Source organism: Lampris incognitus, chromosome 1, assembly GCF_029633865.1.
Source record: "Lampris incognitus isolate fLamInc1 chromosome 1, fLamInc1.hap2, whole genome shotgun sequence".
NCBI classification, from domain to species: Eukaryota; Metazoa; Chordata; class Actinopteri; order Lampriformes; family Lampridae; genus Lampris; species Lampris incognitus.
In genome coordinates, this window is record NC_079211.1 from 53,908,792 (window position 1) to 53,928,201 (window position 19,410).

General features: G+C 46.1%; 2 protein-coding genes and 1 non-coding gene across 3 annotated transcripts; 1 reads left to right on the plus strand and 2 right to left on the minus strand.

The window, feature by feature from the left end:
- Window positions 1-525: 525 nt before the first annotated feature.
- trnaa-agc (transfer RNA alanine (anticodon AGC)) lies at window positions 526-598 on the minus strand. Its single transcript has one exon. It is a non-coding gene; the product is annotated as a tRNA-Ala (tRNA).
- A 1,645-nt stretch (window positions 599-2,243) lies between these two features.
- On the plus strand, window positions 2,244-12,087 carry rnaseh2c (ribonuclease H2, subunit C). Its single transcript, XM_056289655.1, has 5 exons — window positions 2,244-2,400; window positions 8,009-8,163; window positions 10,508-10,620; window positions 10,732-10,851; window positions 11,740-12,087. Exons 2-5 carry the CDS (start codon window positions 8,010-8,012, stop codon window positions 11,761-11,763), a joined length of 411 nt encoding a protein of 136 aa, XP_056145630.1. The 5' UTR covers window positions 2,244-2,400; window position 8,009; the 3' UTR covers window positions 11,764-12,087.
- A 1,882-nt stretch (window positions 12,088-13,969) lies between these two features.
- Window positions 13,970-18,050, minus strand: zbtb3 (zinc finger and BTB domain containing 3). Its single transcript, XM_056291504.1, has 3 exons — window positions 17,861-18,050; window positions 16,377-17,209; window positions 13,970-15,898 (listed from the first exon to the last, which is right to left on the minus strand). Exons 2-3 carry the CDS (start codon window positions 17,204-17,206, stop codon window positions 14,788-14,790), a joined length of 1,941 nt encoding a protein of 646 aa, XP_056147479.1. The 5' UTR covers window positions 17,207-17,209; window positions 17,861-18,050; the 3' UTR covers window positions 13,970-14,787.
- Between the last annotated feature and the right edge of the window lie 1,360 nt (window positions 18,051-19,410).

Sequence of the window (19,410 nt, forward strand, 5' to 3'; positions counted from 1 at the left end):
TGATAGAATGTGATGATATAATGTGATTTTTTCTCTTGTTGTTCACAGTAGTTGAGTGTGTATTGTGCAGCACAACTTGCATGAAATTCGTATTGAATGCAGTACAGTAGGAATTGAGTTTGAAATGTATAGTAGCTGAATTAACTTGAGAGTAGGTGAGAAGGGGTAGGGAAAAACACGTGTACACATCCTCCTACTGCTTTTCCAACATGTAACAAATAATCTGATGCGTACGGAGATTTGTTCAATGACTTTGATGTGTGGATTTGTTGATCACTTCAGATTATTGATAATGGATTATCTGTACGTTATATCCTGCTCATTTACATGTTCTTAATAAATCATCATCACAGTGCGCGACAGTACTTTTTTATGGCGATATGACAGAGTGAAAATCAGCAGTACATACTTGCAGGACAAGTTTGTGCAGTAACGGCTACTACGTCACATTATCCATACGACGTCTACATGTTCATACAGCAAGTTTTGCGCTTCCACAGTTACGGTCCAGAAAGGGGGGCGATGTGGAGGATGCGGGCATCGATCCCGCTACCTCTCGCATGCTAAGCGAGCGCTCTACCATTTGAGCTAATCCCCCATGATGCCCTACGGGCTTTTCTTTACTACTCAGTATCATAGCGTGTGAGACCAAATACGAAATTTGAAATTAAATAATGAACTCATTACAAACGTGGTCACGCCTGTAGTTGTGTGTTGTGCGTGATTGTCGGGCAACACTGCGGACAGCTCTGCAGTCAGCTCACGCTGAAGACGTCCCTTAGACCAGTGATGAAACGCTGCGCGTCTTTAAACGGCGTAAACGTACAACACGACGTTCTTGTACGTCGTTTGTCTTTCAAATGAGTGAGCGTACCTTTTTTTTCCTTTATTGAACAAAACATATAAACAGGAAAATATTACATCACAATAGGACAAAAAGTAGTTGCAAAAATATGAATTATTTCACAATTAAAATTTACATATCCATAAAAAAAGACAAAATAAAAAAGCTGGAGATACAGGATTTAAGTTAAATTATATTCTCCACATAGTCTTCTGGTTTTGCTGGCTTTGGGATTCATACATGCTTTTAAAGATCCTAAATAGGATGAGAGAAGTGCTTTGAATACACTAACGTTTGGACGCTGGCGTGCAAATTTGGTACAATGAATATGAAATTTAGCAAATATTAATAGAAGGTTGATAATATACATTTTTTCTGAACTTATTTCCTCATTTTGTGACATACCAAATAAAACATGTTGGGTGTTCAGTTTACAGGAAGAGTCAGTTTTGTTATTTATGGGATTGTTTAGATCAATCCAAAAAACATGAGAGTAGGTACAATCCCCAAATAAATGACATACGGTTTCATCCACATTGCCACAAAAGGAACAGAGCGTGTCAATATTAATGTTGTATTTAACAAGAGGGGACTTGACTGGATAACGTCTGTGAGAGGGAGCGTACCTTCATCTGCATACGTCGATGCAGCCTACGTCATGGACAAGGTAGATGCAAACAATCTTGTGATTCTCTTGGGAAAATATTGTAGCGAATTCGGGGGGACAACACAACCACAGGAACTGCCACGGCCGGGACGCGAACCCGTGTCGTCCGCATCGTAGGCGACATCGCTAACCGCTAGACTAAAAGATTAGATTCGCGAGCCAGTGGCCAGCGTGTCTTCTTATGCACGCACGTTACACTATCAGTTACATACTTGTAAGTGGAAAGGCAGCGCTCCCTCCCTCTTTTACCATGCTGTTACATACATTTGTAAATGACTTCAAGTCACTGAAACATTTGGGGGAAAACGAGGAGAAAAGAAGAAGAAGAAAAGGTGCTCGCCATCTGTCTACCTAATTGTTTCTTTTTTGTGTTTGAATTTGATGCGACATTGCTACCACCATTCCACCAGTCTGAACTTTATCTTCCTTTCCGCGCATTCATTCCCTACCTTGTTTTGCATATTTCCTTGTATTTAATTGAAAATAAAGAAAACAAAACCCGTTGTGTCCAGAAGAACTGATTCAGCCTTATGTAGGTTTCCTCACCTGGCTTACTGCGCATGCGTCAAGACATGAAAGAAAACTCGACGCTTCAGTAACGGGTTTTTTTTAAGCGCTATGTTAACTCCGGAGCGGTAGGGGGCAGACAAGCCCAATGGAACAGAGAAACCCCGCCAAAACTACGGTCCACAGTAGAAGAGGACGCGCTAGGCCAATCACACGCCGCGCCTACCGTTACTGCGCGCGGGCGCCAGCGGGAGTGGTAGTATGTCCATCAAAATAAATCATAATCATAATAATAATTACATGTTTTAACTGGACTTGTAGACGTTTGTACCGTTGACTGGAGGTAAAAATCACGTAATACAACAGCCGTCACAACGCCCAGGTAAGGGTTGGTTAGGCCACACGATTCATCGGACTCCTCGGTAGCTGAGGGAGGTTGTTTACATGTGGGCTCCACAGCGTCGCAGTGACGCGTAACGGACTTGTGTGGCGTTTAAGGCTACTTACAGACAATGGTGAGGATGCAAGGAGGGGAGGTGATGAAGGCGGATGAGTTTAAATACTCGGGGTCAACTGTCCAAAGTAACGGGGAGTGCAGGAGAGAGGTGAAGAAGAGGGTGGAGTGGGTGAAGAAGAGAGTGCAGGCAGGGTGGAGTGGGTGGAGAAGAGAGTGCAGGCAGGGTGGAGTGGGTGGAGAAGAGTGTCAGGAGTGATGTGTGACAGAAGGGTACCAGCAAGAGTTAAAGGGAAGGTTTACAAGATGGTGGTGAGACCAGCTATGTTATATGGTTTGGAGACAGTGGCACTGATGAAAAGACAGGAGGTGCAGCTGGAGGTGGCAGAGAGGAAGATGATAAGATTTTGATTGGGAGTGATGAAGGAGGACAGGATTAGGAACGATTATATTAGAGGGACATCTCAGGATGGACGGTTTGGAGACAAAGCAAGAGAGGCAAGACGGAGATGACATCATAATTAGGCAGGTTTTCAATACGTTTTAATTGACGGAGTGTTAACTTTATGATTAACAGGTTTCTGGTTTGACTCTCAGTGCCAGCTCTCGAAAATACTGAGTTGGTCCACCAGCTCCCACCCAGATACCCATGAGCATAAGATTAATATAGATGTCAGGCGTGGCCTTTCTGTAGCTCTCTGCATACATGTAACATACTCAAAGAACATGCCACTTCTCAAAGAAGCCCTTTCCTTAAAAACATGCAAAAACTGATCTCTTTCCATCAGGGATGGGCATCCTGATCCAGAAAGGGCCGGTGTGGGTGCAGGTCTTTGTTCCAACCAAGCAGTTACACACCTGATGTTAAGATTTTCATTGGGAGTGACGAAGGAGGACAGGATTAGGAACGAGTATATTAGAGGGACAGCTCAGGTTGGACGGTTTAGAGACAAAGCAAGAGAGGCAAGATTGAGATGGTTTGGACATGTGGGGAGGAGAGATGCTGGGTATATTGGGAGAAAGATGCTGAATATGGAGCTGCCAGGGAAGAGGAGAAGAGGAAGGCCAAAGAGGAGGTTTATGGATGTGGTGAGGGAGGACATGCAGGTGGCTGGTGTGACAGAGGAAGATGCAGAGGACAGGAAGCGATGGAAACGGATGATCCGCTGTGGCGCCCCCTAACGGGAGCAGCCGAAAGTAGTAGTAGTAGTAGTAGTAGTAGTGGTAGTGGTGGTACTAGTAGTAGTGGTAGTGGTGGTACTAGTAGTAGTAGTAGTAGTGGTGGTACTAGTAGTAGTGGTAGTGGTGGTACTAGCAGTAGTAGTAGTGGTGGTACTAGTAGTAGTGGTATTGGTGGTACTAGTAGTAGAGAGACAGACTGTAAGGGTTGACTTCCCGATCCGTGATGTTCATTTCATTTCCTACTATGCGGTAAAGAAGCAGAATGGTCTGATTTGTGGCAAGGTGGCAATCTCCTCAACATGAAATGAAGGGATCTCTTGCAGCAACACTAGTTGAGTCATCATGGCCGTGTACGGAATATTTGTTGACAAAGATGTGTTAAACAAGTGTATGCGCGTGTGTTTGGAGAGGAGGTGTTTAGTCTAAACCTTGCCCCAGAATTATAACCTGTTAAATATTTAGCACCTATTCTCACATACTTATCAAGTTTACCTTGTAAGTATGTATATAGTGTATATACACTCTAGACCATGGTTGGAGATAAATGATAAGAAATCAAAGAAAGGTGAATCAGTTCATCTGGACACAACGTTTATTGAGAGAAACGTTTCGTCGCTCATCTGAGTGACCTTCTTCAGTCTCACCTGACTGCAGAGTCTCAAGTGACTGCAGGTGTCCCTACCCTTATAAACAATACAGTGACTGCAGGTGTCCCCACCCTTATAAACAATACAATGACTGCAGATGTCCCCACCCTTATAAACAGTACAGTGACTGCAGGTGTCCCCACCCTTATAAACAATACAATGACTGCAGTTGTCCCCACCCTTATAAACAATACAGTGATATAACCAGCCAAACCAATGACCAGTTTCATGTGCAAATATGGGTGTGACCTAAGTTAACTATTGTTACAAAGGCCATGTGTGCTATTCACAGAGGATTGGGGAATGTTTGCTATCACAACATTGTAAGATGGTGACAGATGTACTATTAGCCACCCCCACACCCTCCCATTCAGGGATGGTCGTTCCCTCTTAACATAGATGGCCTCTTAGTAGTTCCCGTTGCAAAGAAGAGCCACCCCAAGACCCTTATAAACAATACGGTGACTGCAGATATCCCCACCCTTATAAACAATACAATGACTGAAGATATCCCCACCCTTATAAACAATACAATGACTGCAGGTGTCCCCACCCTTATAAACAATACAATGACTGCAGATATCCCCACCCTTATAAACAATACAATGACTGCAGGTGTCCCCACCCTTATAAACAATACAATGACTGCAGATATCCCCACCCTTATAAACAATACAGTGACTGCAGGTGTCCCCACCCTTATAAACAATACAGTGATATAACCAGCCAAACCAGCGACCAGTTTCATGTGCAAATATGGGTGTGACCTAAGTCAACTAGAGTTACAAAGGCCATGTGTGCTATTCACAGAGGATTGGGGGATGTTTGCTATCACAACATTGTAAGATGGTGACAGATGTACTATTAGCCCCCCTGTTCAGGGATGGTCGTTCCCTCTTAACATAGATGGCCTCTTAGTAGTTCTCAGTAGTTCCCGTTGCAAAGAAGAGCCACCCCAAGACCCTTATAAACAATACGGTGACTGCAGATATCCCCACCCTTATAAACAATACAATGACTGCAGATATCCCCACCCTTATAAACAATACAGTGACTGCAGGTGTCCCCACCCTTATAAACAATACAGTGATATAACCAGCCAAACCAGCGACCAGTTTCATGTGCAAATATGGGTGTGACCTAAGTCAACTAGAGTTACAAAGGCCATGTGTGCTATTCACAGAGGATTGGGGGATGTTTGCTATCACAACATTGTAAGATGGTGACAGATGTACTATTAGCCCCCCTGTTCAGGGATGGTCGTTCCCTCTTAACATAGATGGCCTCTTAGTAGTTCTCAGTAGTTCCCGTTGCAAAGAAGAGCCATCCCAAGACTTTGAATAAATATAGGCCTGTAGCTTTAACCTCTCTTGTTATGAAGTAATTTGAAAAACTGATTAAAAAGAAATTTCTGGACAGGACGGAGCATCTTCTCTTCCTGTTACAGTTTGCGACCAGGATGCGACCATAACGCTGCTTAACTTTGTAGTCACTTACACCTCTTTTCCATAACATGGTACCGGCTCAACTTGACTCGACTCGACTCGCAGTGTTGTTTTCCATCACCGTAACAGTACCCCCTCAGTGTAGCTGGTCTGCACTGATTTTAGTACCCGCTCCAGTTTTTTTGAAACCTTGACAAAGGTGGTACCAGAAAAGTGGTAACAGTTGCCAAAATGCGGGTACTTTCCAGTATTGGAAAACGAAAAGGCGAGTCGAGTTGAGCCGGCACCATGTAGTGGAAAAGGGGCATTTAGAGGGCGATAACAACCATGCCACACTATTGTTCGTAGACTCCTCATCAGCCTTCAGTACCATACAGCCTCGCCTGCTAGTGCAGAAGCTTGTGGAACGTTTTGAGTTGGACACCAACACTGTTGGATGGAGTTTGGACTTCCTCACCTACAGATCTCAGAGAGTGAGAGAGAATGGACACTTTTTTGGCTTGACTTCCACGTCAACCAGCTCCTCTCAGGGCTGTGTCCTCCCTCCTCTCCTATACATCCTGTACACTAATGACTGTCGCAGTGAGTTCAACAATCATCGCATTGTGAAATCTGGAAATGACATAGTGAGAGTGAGCCTGCTGAAGGAGAATGAAATGTCCTATGGTCCTGTCATAGACTATTTCTCCAAATGGTGTCAGGAAGCCAATTTGCTATGCAAAAAAAAGCCAGCAGCCCCTTTTTTGTCTGAGGAAGCTGGCTAAGTGCGGTGTGGACAGGTCCCTGATGACTTTGTTCTACAGATCTTTTGTTGAGTCGGTCATTACTTTTCTTTTATCGGTTGGTATGCCTCTCTCAATCTTAAACAGAAAAATGCACAAACAAAGGTGATCAAGGTGTGCAGTAGTATCACAGGTACCCAACAGAAAAGTCTGTCTGATTTATACAACAAGTGGAAGTTAAGGAAAGCAGAATCCATCCTGTCTGACAGCACCCAGTCCCTGCACCTAGAGTTTCACACCTTGCCTTCTGCTTCCCGCTTCAAATACCCAGTAGTCAAAACCAACAGGTACCAACACTCCTTCATATCCTCAGCCATTTCACTGCTAAACTCCAGTAGTTAGGGCCCTGACACACCAGACTGACGGCCAGCCATCGGCCAATGTCGGACCGTCAGAGAGCGTCTCTGACCCTAGTTTTTGCTATGTGTCCCACATTGTCGGGACTAGTCGGACCCCTGTCGGCAGCTTTTTGGCTGAGCCCGTTGTTGAGAGAGATCACACTGATTGGCTGTTTAGTTTAGCAAATCAGTGCTAAGCTAGTAAGTCAGGGCTGTCAGCTGTAGTCTTTGCAGTGTGTTCAAGTGCTGCCTTTTGGCCCAGTCGGTTTGGTGTGTCTGGGCCCTTAGAGGTAACACCAGCTCCACCTTGTTAGCACTGTTAACAGTGTTGTTTACTGCAACAACAGTTGCCCCTCTGGGCCCCAGTTGGGGACAAATAAAACCTACTTGACTTGACTCTTTGACTCCCTGTTCAAACCAGCATTCCTCCCTATCAGTTCCTCCCGCAGCCTTGATGGATTGGCCACTGGTCTGTAGTTGGGTGTAGACGGAGTCCTGGCGTGACGTGTTAGCTCTCCTGTGTTGACACTGCACCCATCTATGTCTGTGAATGTTCTCATTCATCCAGGTCATGGTTATCCAAAGGAGTTGAATCAAGTGCAGCTGGACTTGGTATATATCAGTGAAGACGTTTCGCCTCTCATCCAAGAGGCTTCCTCAGTTCGTGCCTTTCTGACTAGACAAAGCTAGTCTGACTGGCTGCTGATGAGACCAGCCAGTCAGACTAGCTTGGTTGAGACTCTTCAGTTGAGACTGAAGAGGTCACTTCCTCTCAATAAACGTTGTGTCCCGATGAACTGATTCACCTTTGACTTTCTTTCCTGGATTACTGAGCATGCATACAGACAAACGATAAGAAAGCACTATTCTTCATTATGATCCGATTATGATGCTTGAATTTAAAAGCCTCATTGGATTTGATGTATTTATTTGATGTGGTAACGCAGGTTGTCATGGCAGATATCAACACTACTACCTTTTGCCTGTTGAGAAAATGCTCTACTACTGCAGGGAATTTACATCTATGATTGTACTTCAGTGCAGTTTGCCGTGGCGAGTTTGGTTTCAAAGTGAATGTCCTGCTTTACTGCCCGTTCAGTCACGCCCATATGTGTGCCCTGCTGTCTGTCTTTCGGCTGCAGGATGTCTTGTAACAGCAGCGTGACCCATATCCAGCTGTCCTCAGCGAGCCAGACGGAGAACGCCTCGGTACACCTCATGCCCTGTGAAATAGAGCACAACGGACGAGCCCACATCTCACAGTACTTCACAGCTACCGTCAAAGACCGCAAACACGGTACCATCACAAGCTTCCTGAAGTTTTGTAGAACTGTGCATGTCCAGACAGAAGGAAGCCAAGGCTGGTAGAGTCAGGTACACTGCAGATGTAAGCCTCACCTTACTTAAACTAAGACCGTTGCGGTTATAAAAAAGAAAAAGAAAAGGTAATGTACCTATTTGCTTAACAAAATTCAGTCTGTAAAGTCCATCATTTTCAAACAATTTAGGTAGAGACACATTTAACATAAGAAATATCCATGCGAGGTGGTGCATTCCTCAAAATATTTAAATCCAAACTAGAATGAAGTAGTAAGGTCTGCACACTACATTGTTCCCAAAAGACCAGAGGAAAGGCCTGAGGAGGAGCTAACTGATTGAAATGTCGCCGAATAAAGTAGCTTTTCAGAACAATTTAGTGTGCGAGCTTCATTCTAGGTTTGCTATTTTTGTCTTGCACCTTGATCTACTACTACTACTACTACTACTACTACTACTACTACTACTACTACTACTGTTACTACTACTACTTTCGGCTGTTGCCGTTAGGGGTCGCCACAGCGGATCATCCGTTTCCATCTCTTCCTGTCCTCTGCATCTTCCTCTGTCACACCAGCCACCTGCATGTCCTCCCTCACCACATCCATAAACCTCCTCTTTGGCCTTCCTCTTCTCCTCTTCCCTGGCAGCTCCATATTCAGCATCCTTCTCCCAATATACCCAGCATCTCTCCTCCACACATGTCCAAACCATCTCAATCTTGCCTCTCTTGCTTTGTCTCTAAACTGTCCAACCTGAGCTGTCCCTCTAATATACTCATCCTGCCCTTCTTCATCACTCCCAATGAAAATCTTATCATCTTCAACTCTGCCACCTCCAGCTCCACCTCCTGTCTTTTCATCAGTGCCACTGTCTCCAAACCATACAACATAGCTTGTCTCACTACCATCTTGTAAACCTTCCCTTTAACTCTTGCTGGTACCCTTCTGTCACAAATCACTCCTGACACTCTTCTCCACCCACTCCACCCTGCCTGCACTCTCTTCTTCACCTCTCTACTGCACTCCCCGTTACTTTGGACAGTTGACCCCAAGTATAAACTCATACACCTTCATCACCTCTTCTCCTTGCATCCTCACCATTCCACTGTCCTCCCTCTCATTCACGCATAGGTATTCCATCTTGCTCCTGCTGACTTTCATTCCTCTTCAGGCTCTCGTCAACCTGCACCCTACTCTCGCTACAGATCAGTGTCTTGCACATTAATATGTTATGGATGTGTGCATACTTGGTTGCTCGTCTGAGTTATATCCCAACTCCCAAATAATTGGTCGTCTGACCCCTCCCTGCCCCAGCTTCCCTGCTTAAAGAACACATGTAACTCTACTTTATGATAGTTTCATGGCTGTCTTATGTGTATTCTCATTCCACGGGTAACAGTGCTGCTAGAGATGTGGAACAGCTGGGTTTGAGGTTAAAAGAAAGTTGATATTGCCTTGGTTTCACCTGACGTATCTAGCTAGGTCAGGATGGAGAGTTCCTGCAAATTCAAATGTAATCCAGAGCAAAGATAAATTAGATCAGTGGCGGCTGGTGCTAAACTTTTTTTTGGGGGGGGGGGGGCGCAGTTTCGCTTGGCGCAGCACACCTGACAGCTGCTTTAATGTCCACACAGTCACAGAGTTATTAAGGACTATAGATTTTATCCGGGTTCGTAGACGGGCGGTGATTGACAGTTGAGATGAGGCGTGGTGGTGGGTGTGAACATGATTGACAGCCACGAGAACTGTGTCTGGGGCACACAGAACTGTGCCCCATGGAAAACCTGAAGAAACCAATCAGACAGCAGCCTCAGGGCTTACATCAGGTGTCATTTGGCCAGCGCCCCTCACCCAGGAAGTATATGTATTCAGACAGAAATCCACCAAATGCCATTTGAACCAATATTTAATGCTGCCGACAGACGCTCAGAGACTGAAAACACTTTTATTTCATAATTATTTGCATTATACAACTAAATTATATTTAACATGTTTAAGTAGATTTTCATCTCTTGTTGTTTGAAGGGGGCGGCTGGTAGTGGCCCGTTGCCACAGAATTACATGTCAAAATGTCAACAACATGGTTAGCCGTGCCAGAATCCTGGTATAAAGCAGTGTTAGATATTTATAATAAAACCCGCAGCTTGAGGAAAAGGGCTAAAAAAGACACAAAGGCTCTGCCTATGCAACTTAAGACTCGGCATGTCATAACGCACAGAATGAACAGTGTAGCACCTTCCACTTGATTCTGCAGCTGTACAGCAGGAGGCCTTCATCTGTACGGTTCTAACGTGCAGCCTCGTCCTCTGTCCACCCCTACAGAGAAGACCGTGTCCTTCAGAGGTCGTGGGTTGAGAGGGCAGCAGATTGATTTTCCACAGGGCTACACCGGCCTGGTGCTGAAAGAGACCCACAAGCCTGCTTCAGACCAGGAGGTGAGCGGCACAAATGCACATCATGTCACGGCAGGTGACCCTAGTACAGGTGCTTCTTGTTGCAACTTCAGAACGACACCATGTAACATAAGCATGCTCGTGTGTGCCCAGGACCGGACAGTGAGGGTGTCTTCAGTGTTCGACAAGCTGACCTACTGGAACCTGGAGACTCCTCCAAACTCTGATGATGCAGTCGTCATGGCAATGGGCTGGCCTGAGCTGGCAGAGGCAGTGAGTACCTCTTAAGCACCACAAGTATAGCCAGAGGCAGAAAAAAGCAGTATGATCCAAGAGGACAAACTTGTGACATTTAAATCTTTTTTAAATTCATAATGAGGATTTAACATTTTTTGTTACCCAATATCAGCTACACGTAAGATAAATGAATTCACATGCCACTGTAACCAAGATCTTGATGCTGATGTTGTTCTGAAGCTTCAGTCAGAACTGATTATTTGAGAGTAGCATCATCAGTAAAAGTTCATTTTGTGGTTTAGTTCAGAATGTGTCCTGCACCATCAGAACAGTCTGTCCTGCTGCTGTTGTCTTCTCAGTGCTTCTTCTCAATGAAAAAGAAAATGACAAATACTAATGCACTCACTCCTGCCTTGTTCTATTACAACATTACATCGAGGGGCGTCCGGGTGGCATGGTGGTCTATTCCATTGCCTACCAACATGAGGATCGCCGGTTCGAGTCCCCATGTTACCTCCAGCTTGGTTGGGCGTCCCTACAGACACAATTGGCCGTGTCTGCAGGTTGGAAGCCGGATGTGGGTGTGTCCTGGTCGCTGCACTAGTGCCTCCTCTGGTTGATCGGGGCGCCTGTTCGGGGGGGGGAACAGCGTGATCCTCCCACGTGCTACGTCCCCCTGGTGAAACTCCTCACTGTCAGGTGAAAAGAAGCGGCTGGTGACTCCACATGTATGGGAGGAGGTATGTGGTAGTCTGCAGCCGTCCCCGGATCAGCAGAGGGGGTGGAGCAGCGACCGGGACGGCTCGGGAGAGTGGGGTAATTGGCCAAGTACAACTGGGGAGAAAAAGGGGGTAAAATTCCAAAAAAGAAAAAGAAGAATATTATATGGAAATACAAAGACAGGGGTGTTTTCTTTCTTCACAGATCCATGGGCCGATAGAAGACTGATGGCAGATCTGTTCCAGGACTTGGAGTGTTGTCAGCCACTTTGTGACTGTGGCGGGGCATCCTGGCTGAACACGCCCTGTCTGAGCATGAGAGAAATGAAGTGTGACGCATTTTGGCTAATGACAACAACCAGCAGAAGAACCGGAAAGCTAAAGAACTTGCCTCATTAGTGCTTGTTCCTGTTAAGGGGCCACAAGCTTTTTACAGGTTAATATTTGTGAACTGTACCATCTGTAAGAGATACAAAAATCATGAAGATTGTCCGTATTGTGTACTAAACTGAAACACTGAAATACTTCACAACAGTCCAGTGAATGAGTAATTTTTGTGTAAGCGTACAGTTATGTTTGGCACGTTTCATTTAAGGTGACCTGACTGGTGCTTAAGGCCAAAACACAAGCAGCATCCTGCACCCACGTCTACGTGGTGGTGAACTGAACCTGCTGCAGCTGCTCAGACCACCGCCCTGTCCTCCCACACTGATGCTCCTGCACAGCTGTTTTCTCTGAGGAAAAAAGTATTCCCACATATGATGAGCATCTGGTGCGGCACGGGGGCGCAGTGGTTAGCGCAGTCGCCTCACAGCAAGAAGGTCCTGGGTTTGAGCCCCAGGGTCGTCCAACCTTGGGGGTCCCGGGTCGTCCTCTGTGTGGAGTTTGCATGTTCTCCCCATGTCTGCGTGGGTTTCCTCCATGGGCTCCAGTTTCCTCTCACAGCCCAAAGACATGTAGGTCAGGTGAATCGGCCGTACTAAATAGGTTTGAATGTGTGTGTGGGGAAGTCTGCCCAGTGATGGACTGGCGGCCTGCTGCCCAATGACTGCTGGGATAGGCTCCAGCATCCCCGTGACCCTGAGAGCAGGATAAGCAGGTCGGATGGATGGATGAGCATCGGCTGGTGCCTTCCATTTGTGGTAGAGATGGGGCATGATGGGGGGGGGGGCGTTGGATTCAATGCTCTGCTCACGCGTGTGTGTAAATTCAAAATGGGGAAACAACTTCCCCAAAAGGTTTAAAAAGTACAATCCGGGATTCTTTTTTCACTTGTGACAACTATCAGCGACCAGTGGAAATTGCAATTAATGACATCTCACAATTTGTCAAGCTAGCTAACACAGATGCAGACACGTCGAGTGAGGAGGTAATCATGTTATAAAACACTAGCATATTCATAACTCAGCATACATCGCTATATATTTAATGACAATGCCGCTTACTTGTCCTACGATAACATGGCAAGCTTGTGATGCCGAGCTGGCCGTGTATACCTTCTCTACCCTGTATTATCTTTTATCCTATATCATCTTAATCTTTAGAGAGGTGGCAAACATGTGACTATAAAGTAGCCGTGTTATTTCTATGCCTTCATAGCATCAATATAGAGACCCTGGCACTGGATATCGGACTGATACCGGGCTGAAATGGAACACTGGTATCAGAGACTTTACCCAAGACTAAAATCTGACACCAAATGTCATGAGTAACATCCATCCATTATCCAAACCGCTTATCCTGCTCTCAGGGTGGCGGGGATGCTGGAGCCTATCCCAGCAGTCACTGGGCAGCAGGCGGGGAGACACCCTGGACAGGCCATCACAGGGCCAACACACAATTGGATATACGGATGAGGAATTTTTACAACAACAATATAAAAATGGTGCTAATTACAGAGCAACATTGGAAGGAATATGCGAAAAGGTTTGTATGTCCTGGCTATCTAATGATCTGAGGGTCATCAAACAAGAAATATAGTCCCAAAAATGATCCCAGATTGGTCCCCTAATATGGTTTCTATCAGTCATCCTGATCAACATGGGTTCAGGCCAAGTCATATTCAGTAACATATAAATAAAAGCAACATGACTTGACTTACTATTGTTGACACATAAGAAGCCTGCAATAATGCAAAAACTATGATTCTATCTCAAATCATTTGCTGAATGACTAAACGAAGGGTCTCAGTCTGCACTGTTCAGCAAAAGTAATGGATTGGATCAGTAGTTGGGATTGGCTGATTCGTACTTACGGTCGGTATCGCCAGTGAAAGTGATATCGGTGCATCCCTGCTTTATCGTTTTCGCCAGCTCTTAAAAAAAGTCAAGCCTATAATTTATTCTACTTTGGCGAGCCATGTACTTTTCGCTGGATGATGAGTCTTTTTTGTCCTGTAGTTTTGTGGAAGGACATTAGATTTTAAATGGCAGGGAAACAAATTCTGGGCCGGAATACAGGATTTGAAGGCCAGAACCTGGCAATTTTTTGCCACGATGAAGTACACATTTTTACTGATAGTACCTTTAAGCCTTGCACAGAAAGCAAAATACTTTACATGTGCATGAGAATAACCACAGAGGGGTTCTGGTACAGCTCCAATGTTTCTTTTCATTTGAGGGATTGGCAACTTCCACAAACAGGAAAGAACCCTAGTGCAGGTGTACACAGGATCATAATAATTAATACCCCAAACTGAAAAAGCTGCCAAAGTAAATTACACCTACAGTTTTCTCCTTCAAATTGCAGTTAATATATGGTAATGCATTTACAAGTAAAGATCTTCACAGAAAGTTGAATCAGTTCATCTGGACACAACAGATGTCCAAGTGTCCAGATGAACTGATTCAACTTTCTGTGACTTCCTCACCTGGATTATTGGGCATGCATAAAGACCAGTACAGATCTTGTGACAGACAAGAGGTGTACATAAAAAAATCATGAAGGCAGTAGAGGGATAAATAAGGCTGACCAATGACACACAATAGCTTTTTCCATCCTATATCTGATGTAAAATGCTAGAATTACACAGACACATATGTATTTACACTTCTACACAACTTTTAAAGATAATTTCCTGAAAAATGACAAAACCCTCAGCCAGAACCGCTTCTGATCACTTCCTAAGCACACTACAAATTCATGACAGTAAAAGAAGGGACACGAGTGAAAATGAGGCCAACACATATTTGTTGCTGAAAACAAATGACTAACGTGGAGAACCACCTCTCACAACAAATAGTTTGGATGTGGGTCAGCTGAGAGGCGGCGGAGGTGGTGGGGATTTGTGAGGCAGGAGGAGCTCTAGGTCCCCAGTGATAAGTTTGGTAGGCTGCCGGTGGTTGTGAGCCTTGCGTATGTGCCGGTACAGGTCACCTGACTGGGTGTAGCTCCGATAGCAATAGCGGCAGACGTATGGGCGCTCCCGCGTATGTACGATGGCATGCCGCCGGAGAGTGTACGCGCATGAGAAAGTCTTTCCGCACTCCCCACACGTGGGAACGTCTTCCACGAAATTACCCATGGTGTCCTGAAAGTCCTGGAAGTAAGGGGGGTTTTCAGAACGCTGCTGGGTCGCAGGAGGAGGGAGGGATAAGGGAGTAAGGCCACCACAGGGAGAGGAAGAGAGAAGGAAGGAGGATGGAAGAAGTTCATGGGAATGGTGAATCATTTGTGGCAAGCTGTGAGGGTTGGAGGGAAGAGAATGGGAGCTAGTCAGCTCCTCTCGCTGGATGTCATCATCAAACTCATCGTCTACCTCCATCACCAGACCCCGGTCTTTCCAGCTCTCCACCTCTTCTTCTTGGTCTTCATCTGATATTACGATGGCCTCCTCCTTCACTTTCACTGCCCTATCCATCATCTCCTCTTCCACCCTTGCTCTGCCTGGGGTCATGGGTTCAGAGCTCCTGTTCCTTATGCTTGGGGACAATACTCTTTCCCCTGAATCGCCTGTCTCTACCTCAAGCCCTGTCGGGGCATTGCTTGTGACTTGGGCCTGTGGAGTCGTGAGGAGGCCTGAGCTTCCGTGTTGGAGTAATATGGAGTTATGGATTCGGATCTGCGGATATGTATGCTGAAGTGGCGAGAGTGCTGGGTTTGTTGGCGAGTGTACCGACTGGGCATGGGAGGCCACTGCATGTGCGTTGGTTAATGTATGCATCTGTTGCAGTTTGCCCAGTGCAGGACTGTGGTCAGTCTCCAACAGTATCCTAACAGGGGTGTTGTACTGGGGCAGTTGGGGTTCGTCCTGATGGGGGCTTGGAGAGTGGCTGGATTCTGACTGGGGCAGGGGTATCACTGTTTGCCCGCTGGCCTGGCGTACTGGGACCACGCTGGAAGAGGAGGAAGGCTGCTGGTTGATGCTGTAGTTAAAGAGAGGGAGAGAAGGGGGACAGGATCTTGAGCATCATTCACAAAAAATAACATGGGATAAGTACGAGATATTCAGCACGAATGGGTTCAAAATGATAACATTTGGGATCTTGAGAATAATTCCAGCACAAACTGCAGAGTGTTTCTACTTCCACATGAAGACTGGTCAATAACAAATACTCAATACTTATTATATAGTACCGGTGCAGAATGAGATCCCACAGCAATGGATGGTTTTGAATTTGATAAATGCTTTTCACTGTGCTTTGCATTGTAATCTTCTGTAACATACTCCATACTGTCTGACAAAAAATGCTCACCTTTGCTCAATTTGTTTAGGGCTTGCGTCAAAATTTCAAGCCACAACAAAGCGCTAATCAGAAAAGACTCAACAACCATCTCATATTTAGTGAGTACAGCCAACCGAGTGGAACGTTAGCATTTAAAAGCCGTTGAGAAATCTCATACCTGTGTGTCTCAGTGGTGCTGCAGGGACTACAGAGCATTGGCCCCTCTCCATGACACACAAGCCCTACCCTGACATCACCACATGAGGCAGGAGTAGGGAGTCCTGAGGCGAGCCCAAGTTCCCCTGCTGGAGGTAGGGGAGGGGCATCCACTCCTGGCTGTGTCGTATCAGCAAGGTCGGGGCTGAGAGGGATGTGTGTCTGTGTCCGTGCCAAACCCACATCTACCCTGTTCTCAGCTTTTATAGAATCCAAATGACCTCTCTCTGTTGCTATGGATACCGACGATGGCGGTGCTGCTATAGTGACCATGTTCGAGCATTCTGCCGCTGCATCAACCCCAGCCTCAAGTCCACTGTCACTCTCATGCTCTCGCCCTGCTTCTGCTAGATTTTGCACTCCATTGCTCTCTTCGGAGCGAGTGCTGTCTGCTTCGGCCAAAGGCCCTAGTTTCTTCAGACGTCTCTTACACACCCGCACCACCTCATTCATGTGCAGGAAACTGGCTGCTGCCAACACATCCTCCACCGGCAGAGAGGTGTCTAGCTGCAGCACGCCCTCATAGACGAAGTCTAAGAGAAGACCAAAGGCAGCAGCCGTGACAATGTCACTGTCCAGTGTCACACAGCTGTTGCTGGACCCGCTTTCACCACTCCCTCCCGGTGAGTCGGAGTAGAACATGGTGAAGAAAGGCGAGGAGGCGGCCAGAATGGCACGATGAGCGAGGAACCGGGATGAGCCCACTTGAACGGTGCAGTCGCAGAGGAAGCCTCGCTTGCGCTGGGAACGGAGGGCGGCTAACAGCTGCTGGGAGTGCTGGGGGAACTCCATCACCTAGTGGGGGGAGGGAGGGAGAGAAAGTCAGCGAAAAGAGGCAGAGGTTGAGATTGTCTGAAAATGTGTGATGTGTCACTAAAGAACCAGGAGTATGCGGTTCATACCAAATATTCTTAGAAAAGTGAGCTAACATAATGTGAACGAATGGTATCTGTATTGGAATGAGTTTTATGAGAGAGAGAGAGAGAGAGAGAGAGAGAGAGAGAGAGAGAGAGAGAGAGAGAGAGAGAGAGAGAGAGAGAGAAACACCTATTGAAAGGACAAGGAAGGTCTTTGAGCGATAGACGTAAGACTGATAGCGGACCAGCACCTCGCATCACAGCACTGTATTGCTCCGCGTTGCCATGGCGACCCAGCCTCGGGAACAATACCTCCAACTATAGGCAAGCTAACTTGATGAATTGATAGACAAGCGCGCCAGAGAGAAGGTAAATACAAATAAAGAAAATCAAGCATAGACACTCATCTATACGGGTTTCATGACCACAGACAGCAGTGGCGGAAACCCCGCTAGGTTAATCCTACTGATCCTTTCTTAAACCTATGGTATGGTATGGTATGGTGTGGTATGGTGTGGTATGGCAAGGCTGGGCTAGGGTTAACTGGGTGGCGGGTCTAGCTTTAACTGTGTACGCTAAATTAGCTCACCGTCTCGTCCAATAGCCGTGTGTGTCTCCAACTCAGAAGCAGGTAGTTTCCTCAACGGTGGTGGTTTCCATCGGCGACTCCTGGCACGTAGCGCTGACTGTTGTCTGGAGAACGAGGTTTTTCCCCCCTAATGAACATAAATATTTACACGCAGCTGCTCGATGACGCTTCTTCTTCTACTTCGTCTTCTTCTTCCTCGTCGTCTTCTTCCGCTGCTGCTTCGTCTTCTTCCTCGTCTTCTTCCGCTGCTGCTTCGTCTTCCTCTTTTTCTTCGTTTTCTTCTTCTGCTTCTTCTCGTTTAATCGCGGGTGGCAACTAGCGTTTAAGGCGCATTACCGCCACCTACTGTGATGGAGTGTGAGCCAGGGTTCCTTATTTCCATTAACACTGGGGGGAAAACTTACATTCTCTTCATTAACACCGTTTCTTTTAAGAACTCAAACAAAGCTTTATGTTTTCTTTACTCGATGCTAAATAAATTCTTAAGATTCAACAGTCCCACCCCACATTTCTTTGTCTCCTTCTTTAGCCCCCCCCATGTGTTTTATATTTCTGGCAGTGACAGATACTCTGTTAAACCGTTTCTTCTTCTAAGTCGCATTGGTAGTGTTCTGTTATGTAATAAATCAAGTTGAAAAGTAAATCTTGTCTCTGTGTATCTAATCACGTCTTGTCTGTTGTCTGCGCCATGGCTGTCACGTTCTGATCCTAGAACGTTCTGCGCATGAACCTTAACCCTCTAAACACGATAGACCAATACTGCCACCTACTGGCCCCGTCGGCACATATTACAACGTTCATATCGTCCCGATGGACGTTCCCCCCCATTAAGCATTGTTTTACTGAAGTATGTGTCCTAACCTCATTCTTAATTGTTTGCGCTCTGGAGTTTTTTTCCTTTGTTTTCATTCCTCCCACTTTTTGCTTTATTTATTTTATTTTTTTTTACAGATGACGTCCTTCGTCTCCTTCATCCCAATGGATGACGTTCCTGGACGGCACGATTTGGTCCAATCCGCATTCGATACCTCGGTGTCATGCGCCACAGTGCCATCAGGGTCTTTCGCTACGGGCGCTACAAAATAAAAAACGCTAAATTCGCAGGCCTCGAGTGTGCATGAGTGCCAAGTCTACGTCGACTTTTATACAGTTACGGCTTCTGATGGGTCTAGATCAGGGGTGGGCAGTCTTATCCAGGAAGGGCCAGTGTGGGTGAAGGTTTTTGTTCCAGCCAAGCAGTTGCACACCTGATCCCACTAATCAACCAGTAGAGTCTTTGCTGAGGAACTTGACTAGGTGACACAGGTGTGTAGTTGCTTGGTTGGAACAAAAACCTTCACCCACACCGGCCCTTTCTGGATAAGCTTGCCCACCCCTGGTCTAGTCTACAGTGAGTGTACACTCTAGACCCGTTTGCAGCGGGAGACGGAGGAGTGGAAAGTCATGATTATATTTGGGAGGGAGACTGGACATTTTCACCCAGTGCGAATGACCAAAGTTTTGTGTTGCTAAGGGACCACTCGAAGACACGTCTGTTAGCATACGCTTCT

Bases quoted from the DNA above. Each gene is read 5' to 3' on its own strand.
- zbtb3 (XM_056291504.1), bottom strand. From the start codon at position 17,206: ATGGAGTTCCCCCAGCACTCCCAGCAGCTGTTAGCCGCCCTCCGTTCC. The intron at 15,899-16,376 runs GTATGAGATTTC...CTTTAACTACAG, and splicing joins AGCACCACTGAGACACACAG to CATCAACCAGCAGCCTTCCT.
- rnaseh2c (XM_056289655.1), top strand. From the start codon at position 8,010: ATGTCTTGTAACAGCAGCGTGACCCATATCCAGCTGTCCTCAGCGAGC. The intron at 8,164-10,507 runs GTACCATCACAA...CCACCCCTACAG, and splicing joins CGTCAAAGACCGCAAACACG to AGAAGACCGTGTCCTTCAGA. The intron at 10,621-10,731 runs GTGAGCGGCACA...GTGTGTGCCCAG, and splicing joins AGCCTGCTTCAGACCAGGAG to GACCGGACAGTGAGGGTGTC.